Below are 9,430 nucleotides of genomic sequence, written 5' to 3'. Positions count from 1 at the left end.
CCACTCCCGTGGGTCCAGCCCCTCCCTTCACCCCTATCACTGTCCTGCTGTGCCCCCATCTTTGCTGCTACAAGGCCCAGTGCTGCAGCAGGAAGGCTCCCTCCTACCATTCCCAGCCCATGCCCCTGAGCCCCCTACTGCCCTGCTCTCCCTTTCCCTCCACAAGGCCAGAGTCCATGGACTGCAAGGGCAGTAGTAACCAGCAGTACACTTATAAGATGGGAAACTCCCTTCTTGAGAGCACGGAGGCAGAAAGGGATCTTGGAGTAATTACTGACTCCCAAGATGAACATGGGCCGACAATGCGAGGTCACGGTCAGCAGGGCTAACCGCACCCTATCATGCATCCACAGGTGCATCTCAAGTAGGGCCAAGGAGGGGATCCTCCCCCTCTACGCGACACTGGACAGGCCACAGCTGGAGTACTGTGTCCAGTTCTGGGCACCCCACTTCAAGAGGGATGTGGACAACATGGAGAGGGTCCAGAGGAGGGCCACTCGCATGATTCGGGGACAGCAGGGCAGACCCTACAATGAGAGGCTACGGGACCTGAACCTGTTCAGCCTTCACAAGAGAAGGCTGAGGGGAGACCTGGTGACCGTCTATAAACTCACTAGGGGGGACCAGAAGGGTTTGGGGGAGACCTTGTTTCCCCTAGCACCCCCCCGGGATAACAAGGAATAACGGCCACAAGTTGTTGGAGAGTAGGTTTAGATTAGACATCCATAAGAACTACTTCACAGTCAGGGTGGCTAGGATCTGGAACCAACTTCCAGGGGAAGTGGTGCTGGCTCCTACCCTGGGGGGTCTTTAAGAAGCGGCTTGATGCCTACCTGGCTGGGGTCATTTGAGCCCAGTTTTCCTCCTGCCCAGGCAGGGGGTCGGACTTGAAGATCTACAAGGTCCCTTCCGACCCGACTTCTACGATTCTATGACAGTCCAGAGGCACAAACAGCCGAGATTCTCCATCCCATCACTTACCACACTTCCATGCCAACCCACAGCTCCTTAGAATCATAGAAAATGAGAGTTGGAACGGACCTCAGGAGCTCATCTAGTCCAGCCCCCTGCTCAAAGCAAGAGCACCCTGAACCTGATTAGCCCCACCAAAGCTTTGTCCAGCTGAGTTTTCAAAACTTCCAAGGGTCGAGTTTCCACCACCTCTCTGGGTAACCTGTGCCAATGTTTTACTACCCTCCTTGTGGGAAAATTCTTCCTAATATCTAACCTAAACTTCCCTTGCTGCAACTTGACAGAACAAGGAGCAATGGTCTCATCTGCCACTACTGAGAGCAGCCAAGCTGCATCCTCTTTGCAACCCCTCTGCAGGAAGTTGAAGGCTGCTATTCAATGCCCCCTCAAGTCTCCTCTTCTGCACACTAAATAAGCCCAGTCCCCTCAGCCTCTCCTCACCAGTCCTGTCCCCTAGCCCCCAACCATTTTTGTTGCCCTCCGCTGGACTCTCTCCAATTTGTCCACATCCTTTCTGTAGTGGGGGGCCCAAAACTGGATAGGGGACTCCAAGTGTGAAGAAATCACTTTCCTTGACTGAACAGAGGGAAGCAATCACTTTCCTTGACTTACTGGCAACACACCTACCACTGCAGCCCAGGATGCCATTAGCCTTCTTGACAAGAAGGGCACGCTGGCTCATATTCAGCTTCTTGTCCACTGTAACCCCCAGATCCTTTTCTGCAGAGCTGCTGCCCAGCGAGTCAGGCTGCAGCCTGTACCGGTGCATGGGACTGCTTCGTCCTAAGTGCAGGACTTTGCACTTGTCCTTGTTGAACGTCATGAGATTCCTTTTAGCTCAATCCTCCAATTTGTCTAGGTCACTCTGAATCCTAGCCCTACCCTCTGGCGTATCTATTACTTCCCCCAGCTTGGTGTCATCTGCAAACCTGCTGAGGGTGCACTCTATACCATCTTCCAGGTCATTGATGAAGACATTAAACAAAACCAGCCCCAGAACCAACCCCTGGGGCACTCCACTTGATACCAGCTGCCAACTAGACATCCAGCCATTGATTACTACTTTGTGAGCCCGATGCTCCAGCCAGTTTTCTATCTACCTTACAGGCCACTCATCCAGCCTATACTTCCTTAGCTTGCCTGCAAGAATGCTGTGGGAGACCGTATCAAAAGCCTTGCTAAAATCAAGGTACACATCCACAGGTCTCCCCGCATTCAGAGCCAGTCATCCAGTCACAGAAAGCAATCAGGTTGCTCAGGCATGACTTGCCCCTGGTGAATCCATGCTGACTGTTCCTAATCACCGTCTTCTTTAAGTGCTTAGAAATGGATTCCTTGGGGATCTACTCCATGATTTTTCTAGGGACTGAGGTGAGGCTGACTGGTCTATAGTTCCCTGGATCCTCCTTTTTCCCTTTCTTAAACGTGGGCACTATGTTTGCCCTTTTCCAAGTATCCGGGACCTCTCCTGATTGCCATGAGTTTTCAAAGATGATGGCCAATGGCTCTGCAGTCATATCAGCCAACTCCCTCAGCACCCTTGGGTCCATCCCATCCGGCCCCACAGACTTGTACACGTCCAGCTTTTCTAAGTAGTCCCTAACCTGTTCTTTCAGTAGTGAGGGCTGCTCACCTCTTCCCCAAACTGTGCTGCCCAGTGAGGTAGTCTGAGAGCTGCCCTTGCTTGTGAAGACTGATGCAAAAAAAGCACTGAGCACATCAGCCTTTTCTGCATCCTCTGTCACAAGGCTGTCTTCCCCATTCAGTCAGGGACCCACACTTTCCCTCTTCTTGCTACTAACATACTTACAGAAACCCTTCTTGTTAACCTTCACATCCCTTACTAGCTGCAATTCCAATTGTGAAGCCTTTCTGACTTCATCCCGGCATGCCCAAGCAATGCTCTTATAGTCTTCCCTAGTTATTTGTCCAAGTTTCCATGTCTTATAAGCTTCCTTCAGTAAACTAAATCACAAAAAGGAGTTCCCTGCTAAGCCAAGCTGGTCTTCTGCCATACTTGCTAGTCTCCTTCCACTTCCCTGGCCAGGCCAGGCCCCTCCACAGTTCCCTTGGGGCCCGTCCTGAGCATGTCAGGCTGGGCCATCTCCCTCCCTGCTGCCTTTCTTGCTAGACCATGAATGCTGTAGGTCTGGCCCAAAGCCTTGCAGCGGCTGGTGACCTCCTCCCCTGGCTCAGGATAGCCAGCAGCCTGTGATGCTATTGTGTTTGAGAACATGTTGGCTTATCTTCCAAAGGCCAGGCCCAGCAGGCTGCAGCCTCCTGGAGCCTCCCCCAGCCTGATTGCCTGCTGCCCGGCTCAAACACTGCAAAGGGCACACACCTAGGGCAAAGAGGCTCCTTCCCAGGCTGGCAGTAGTCCGTGCAGTGGCCAAGATGGACAAACAAGGCGTGCAGTTCACACAAAGCTGCTGGAGCGTTTATTGGTCTTATTATGGGTTACATTCAGTCTCTGGCCCATGGGGATGGGGCAGGGGTGCTGCACGGAGCTCTGTGGACTGAGCACATGGGCCCTGCAGGCATATGTTGGTAGACAAAGCTTACAGAAGCCCAGATAGCTCTGGGACCTATCTTTAGGGCATGGCTGCAGGCTGCAGCCACCCTGCCCCACAGCCCCTGCTGGCAGCACAACCTGGGAGCCCCCACCCTGCACCACTGCATGCTGCCCCAGCCCCACCTGCAGTAACTGCTCTCAAGCCGAGCCAGCAGGAGGCATAGGGCCAGGCGGGTCACCCTTGGGCAGCAGTCAGTCTGGGCCTGCCTTTGCCGGAGCTGTCTACACATGCCCCTGTTGCCCACAGCCTAGGGCCCAGGTGAGCAGGGAGTGCCCTGCCTGGGAGGATGCTGGAGCATGGCTGAAGCACACTGGGGGCCCAAGGCAATGCCAGTGCCAGTGCCTGCAGCAGGAAGCCCCTCGGTGCAGGAGGACAGGGGCGTTCCACAGGGGAGGCAGACAGACTGAGGCAGTGGGGACAACGTGCTGACAGCCCAAGGGAAGGCAGGGCTAGGATGGTGCCATGAAGCCTGGGCTTGGGAAGAGGCAGGAAGTATAGTGCATGTAGGGCTCAGAGCAGTAGGGAATAGGGAGAAGACCCCCAGCTTGGGCAGTGCAGCCTGGGCCAGCAGCAGAATCCTGGTAGGGACGGAGCAGGCCTCTCAGACAGTAATATGACCATGATGTCTCCGTCCCTGGACAAGGTGCCCAGGGCAGCCCCAAGACTAGGCCTGTCCCCCACTTGCAGGCCCCCATAACCATATGACATGACAACATAACCAAATGATACTGAGGAGATGGAGTGGGCTGGAGTCCGCAGTCCCCAAATGTGCTCAGGGAGCCCCTGCCTCTGCCCCACTCACCATTACATTAACCATTTTCCTACCAGACCCCTCAGGGGGCAGCCCCAGCCACAGCCAAGGAGTGAGCCAGCCACCCCCACAGACTACAGCTGACATGCCAGATGAGCAGCTTGCTGGGGCAGAGGGAGCAGAACAAGGGAGGTTGGTCTGTGGGCACCATGCCCTTGTGGTCCTTGTGGCCCCTGCTGTGGCACTGTGTGGAGGCAGGGACAGGGACAGGGCCCCTGGATGCGGAGGGTAGCTCCGCTGTCCATGCCAGGCCCCCACAAGTCACTGCCGTGGCGCAAGGCCCAGGCGCTGCAGCAGGAGGCAGAGTTGGAAGGGAATGGCTGGAGCCAGCTGGGGCCATGAGCCACGGTCAGGAGCACAGCGCCTTCTGCTGGAAGTATGCCTCGAAGCGGCTCTGAGCATAGTCCTGGGCAGGGAGAGTGTCCATGGGGGTGGGGCTTGGCCTGAGGACTTCCCAGCAACACCCCCACAGGCAGAGGGGACCCGGAGACTACCCACCCATTGATATCCTCACACCAGGGTGGGGAGCCCAGACCCACCCCCATCCATCAGGACAGCAGCTCAGGGCCAATCCCTGCTATGGGAGAGGCGTGCACTGCGCCCAGCTGGGGACAGCCCTGCTTCCTCCCCTCTCAAGGGCAGGGTGATGAAAGAGGCCTCCAGGGTGCGCAAGTTGGCACCCAGCCCCTCCCTGGGCAGGATGCCCCCAGGACCTCCTTCCTGGTTCCAACCCCATCCCCACCCCCAAGGCAGCCTGCCAGAGCTGTGCTCACCAGGTACCCGAACTCGATGGTGGAGATCTTTGCCTGCAGGATGGACCAGAGGCCCCAGAAGAAATGTGAGGCCAGAGCAAACCTGGAGGGAGTGGCCACTGTCAGGAGGTGCTGAGAGGGACCCCAGCACCAGCTCCAGCCCAGAGGCAGCACCCCCCACCCTGGGGAATCAGCCTGACCTTACTTCCAGCACCCACTCAGGTGCCTCCTCTTGGGGGGGGGGGGAAGGGCGGGGGGGGGGGGGGAAGGACGACACAGGAGATAGGGTGGACCACACAGCAGGAGCCTGTGGCATTGTGCAGTGCCTCAGAGGTCTCCTAGGACCTCCAGACCAGCATTCTAGTCCTTGTGGGTAGGCTGGTCCCCCTGTGCTCCATTCTCTGTGAGGGGGGTCTCTATAAGTTGCTACCTCCTAGTTGTGTTGGGGAATCAGAAGGGAAATAATCCCTGCGACACCAACCAGACCCACGAGGGAATGACCTACACTGTTGCTCCCACCTGTCGGGGAAGCAGACCAGGGAGCCCATGACACCATGTCCTCTGCCTCTAGAGGAGTCTTGGGGGATTCCCTGTCCCGCCCTGACCTCCCCCGCACAATTCTGGGAGGGTCTCTCTGGGGCAGCACTCACCGGTTGACCTCAGTCAGCATCTCCTCCTCGATGCAAGCTTGCTCCTCATGCGTGGTGTCCCCATGCTGCCCTGAGTCTTCCGAGAGGTAGTGTCGGATGAAGTGTAGCTGTAGATAGAGCCAGTGTGGGCTGAGCACAGGGGAGTCAGGGGCATGTGGGACTGCAGCACGATAGCCCAAGCAGGTGTCCCAAGACCCCCAGGACACCTGTCCTGCAGCCCACCCCTGCAGGCACCACCTGCCAGTCCCATCCCCCTCATTAGGCACAGAGAGCGGCTGCACAGCCATGGCCTCAAGGGCACCCCCACGGCCCCTCCCTAGCAGGGACCCCTACCTGCTGCTGGCGCGAAGGGTAGTTCTCCATGGAGGCCTTATAGAACGGCCATGCATCATGGGTGTAGTCATATACCCACTCACAGAAGTGATTGCCGATGTCGAAGCCCCTACACAGGGGACACAGTCAGTAAGATTCCTGCCCTTTGCAGTTGTGGCATGCCCTAGCCTTCCTCTTCCAGGACAGCACTTGGCGAGAGACAGAGGTGGCAGCCCAGGGGAGCCACTGGCCAGACAGCAGCTGCCACCTGAACTCTAGCTGATGGCTGAGCCCACCCGAGATCGCCCCATGCCACAGCCCCTCATGAGCCCCACTCTCATCCCACCCCACCCCATCTAGCACACCCCTCACCGCCCCCACACATGCCTGTAGTTGTAGCTGCTGTATTCAAAGTCAATCAGCATCAGCTTGTCTGTGGAGGAAGCTTCGCGTCCCGAGAGCAGGAGAATGTTTCCTGGCAGGAAGAGTGGGGCTGAAAGCACAGCTCTGAGGGAGGTGGCTCCAGGAGTACAGCAGCATGCACAGGAAGCCAGGGGGAGCTGGGACAGGCAGATCCTGTGTGCAGGGCTGAAGCAGGCAGCTCTTGCTCTTCCTAAGGGCAAGATGCTCCCAGGGGGAAGAAGCCCTGTGTATGAGACTCAGCAAGTGGTCAGATGAGCCCAGCTGTGGGTGGGGCAGGAGCTTGGGACCCAAGGGGCAGGCAGGGCCATCTGCAGGTCAGGCTAGTGAGGGCCCTCCATCTGCCTACACTCACTTTCCTGGACATCCACTCACCTTCCTGGACATCGTTGTGGCAAAAGACAACCGGTGACGGTGTGGACTCCAGCAGCTCCCTGAGGGCAGGGCAGGGCAGAGTCAGGTCAGCAGGGAAGGTCCCTGCCCCCATGACAGCTTGCTCCTTCCCCTCACCAATTCTGCCAGGCCCAGCTTGTGGCCACAGGTGAGGGGGGAGTCACGGCGCTGACTCTGCCACTCACCTGAGGCTGCGCATTTCCTCCTGTAGGTTGTAGGCCTTGAGGTGATTTAACTTCTTCAGCTGAACCTCCTCAGCAAAAGTGAGCTCAGCAATCTGATTCAGGTACCTGGAGCACAGCGTGTAACTTGGGTGCCCACAGGGGAGACCCCACAAAACTCCCTGTCCCAGCAGGGCCAGGGCCCTCATTCATGCCTATGGCCAGAGGGGACCTACCTGCTCACTGGCTCAGTATGGACAGAGCAGCCATCCCCATCCACCCTGAGCCAGGGCACTGGTCCCCTGGGGTGATGCATATCTAACGTGATTTTGGGAGATGAAGGGGGCTCCTCACCAGCCCCTGCCTGGGGCCTCAAGGGACATTGCTAGCCTTACCCCTCCATGGTCCCAAACAGCCACTTGGGCTCCTTGTTAAAAGGCATCACCATGCCATGGAACCGGGACATCTTCACTGCAATCTCCCCGGAGATGTAAGGATCCCGCAGGTCCTCGGTCCGGAGGCGTCGGCTCTGGGGGGGATGCGGGACAGGTATGAACCAGCCCAGACAGGCCAGGTACTGGATGGATTCCCCCTCCTCCCTCCCCAACCCCTCTGCACAGGGAGATGGGGATGGAATGCGTCTTGCACAGAGTCCCCAGCTCTGGGAATGGAATGGGGTCTTGGTCTCCAAGCCATGAGGTTCAGTTCCAAGGACAGGGCACAACAGGGGCCCAGTCCAGCCCCATGCAGAGGGGAGACTAGCTTTGCCAGGCAGGGGCTCTGACCTGGAGAGTCCCCCTCAGTAGAGGCATTCACCCAGTGAGGCCCATACCGGAATGTACTGCTCCAGGCGCCCCTGGGGGAAGACCCCATAGAGCCGTGGTCCCAGTGCCCGCTCCGCCAGGATGGCAAACATCACACTCTCCAGTACCAGCGAGTCCACACCCTGGCAGAGAGAGCGGACAGGTAAGCAGTGGCAGCCCCCCTCCCCTCCCAATCTGAGCCACAGTCAGGGAGGGGTCAGCACCTGCAAGCCCGAGGGCCTTAGAGGGGAGGCATCAGCCCCAAGTGCCAGTCTAGGGGGAAGCTCTGGGGGCCTGACAGCTAGGCAGGAAGGGATCAGCCCCCAGGAGCAGCAACTCTGCACAGGGGGAGCTGCTCCCCTGAACTGAGGCCCCACAGGCTGGGACAGCAGGGATGTGGGTCAGGATAGAGCAGAGGCTTCAGCATCCACCTGGCTACGGGGCACAACTGGCCCCGCGTGCAGCGAGCACAGATGTTACTGGCCTGAGCCGGGCTGAGCACAAAAGGCTCAGCCAGCCCCCAGCCTGACCAGGACTGCAGGAGCTCCAAGATTAACTGGACCGTGAGGTCTGGCAACAGCCAATGGTCCCCTTGTCTCCCTGTTACAGGCCCCTTGTTGCCCCCGGGGGGTGGGCTGAGTCTGGAGCCAAGTACAGAGAGGATACAGGGAACAAGGGGCTGGTCTGACCCAGGAGACTCCAAGAGCGCAGCAGTGTAACTGGCAAAGTGAAGACCGAGGGCCGTAACTGCAGCCAGTTAATACCCGGAGTGGAGAAGGAAACAGCAAGGACGGCAGGCGCTGATTGAGCTGATTCTCATGTTGGGACACAGCCAACACGAGAGATGCCAAGAGCACCCACTGGGCAGAAAGCATCTGACCGTGGGACCCCAAGGGAAGAGAGGGTGCCTGAGACAGTCCTGGGCCGTGCCCCCCACCGCCCTCCCCACAGCCAGGCTGGGACCCACGTACCTGGAGGATGGCCCCGTAGACGCGCAGCAGCACCTGCCGGGGCTCGTCCCCCATGCTCAGGATGTGGTCTGGGAGGGTGCATTTGTACAGCAGGTTGCTCAGCCCCCCACTGGCGACGAGAGCAAGGATCAGGGACCGCCCAGCTGGGACCCCATGCGCACTGCACCCCTGGCCAGCTGTCACGCATGGGACACACGTGCACCCCCCCACCCCGTGACCTGCCTGGTGGGGGTGGGGCATGAAGCAGCAGACTCCTGCCCCCCATGCCAAGGCCGTGTCTCCTGGGACCCGTGTCCTCCAGGGGCCACGGCCGGTGGTTCTGGGACCACGGGTAACACCCCGACCACAGAGGGGACAGGTGTGGGGCCCAATTCCCACAGCCCAGCGCAGAGCGTGGAGTCAGGCCGGGGAGGGGGCAGCAGGCGGCTCTCCTGCAGGGCAGGGAGGGAGGGCAGGGCAGGGACAGCGAGAGCGCCCCAGGCCGAGGAAAGCCCGTGGGACGTGCCCCACACCTAGTCAGTCTACAAGGTGCGCTGCCACCTGTGCAGCAGGGCCAGGGAGCTGCAGGGAAGGTGACTGTGACCTTCGCTCGCCGCCCGGCGCCTGACGGCG

The 9,430-nt window shown here is 58.8% G+C and overlaps 2 protein-coding genes across 2 annotated transcripts in view; both read right to left on the bottom strand.

Moving 5' to 3' along the window:
* The window catches only part of LOC102372340 (kelch-like protein 42), a 3,641-nt gene extending 3,582 nt beyond the window's left edge, over window positions 1-59 (bottom strand). The window contains exon 1 of the mRNA XM_025216390.1: window positions 32-59. Coding sequence (XP_025072175.1) covers window positions 32-59 — 28 coding nt within the window. The remainder of the gene's footprint in view (window positions 1-31) is intronic.
* Window positions 60-2,935: 2,876 nt separating this feature from the next.
* On the bottom strand, window positions 2,936-9,424 carry LOC102372091 (choline/ethanolamine kinase). Its single transcript, XM_014525050.2, has 10 exons — window positions 8,819-9,424; window positions 7,877-7,990; window positions 7,440-7,573; window positions 7,069-7,173; window positions 6,866-6,924; window positions 6,458-6,545; window positions 6,092-6,200; window positions 5,759-5,865; window positions 5,130-5,211; window positions 2,936-4,762 (listed from the first exon to the last, which is right to left on the bottom strand). The coding sequence occupies exons 1-10, from the start codon at window positions 9,056-9,058 to the stop codon at window positions 4,706-4,708; spliced, it is 1,095 nt and encodes a 364-aa protein (XP_014380536.1). The 5' UTR covers window positions 9,059-9,424; the 3' UTR covers window positions 2,936-4,705.
* Between the last annotated feature and the right edge of the window lie 6 nt (window positions 9,425-9,430).

Source organism: Alligator sinensis, unplaced genomic scaffold, assembly GCF_000455745.1.
Source record: "Alligator sinensis unplaced genomic scaffold, ASM45574v1 scaffold961_1, whole genome shotgun sequence".
In the NCBI taxonomy this organism is placed as follows: domain Eukaryota; kingdom Metazoa; phylum Chordata; order Crocodylia; family Alligatoridae; genus Alligator; species Alligator sinensis.
Note: the sequence above shows the minus strand (reverse complement) of the source record. Positions and strands in the feature narration are given on the sequence as shown.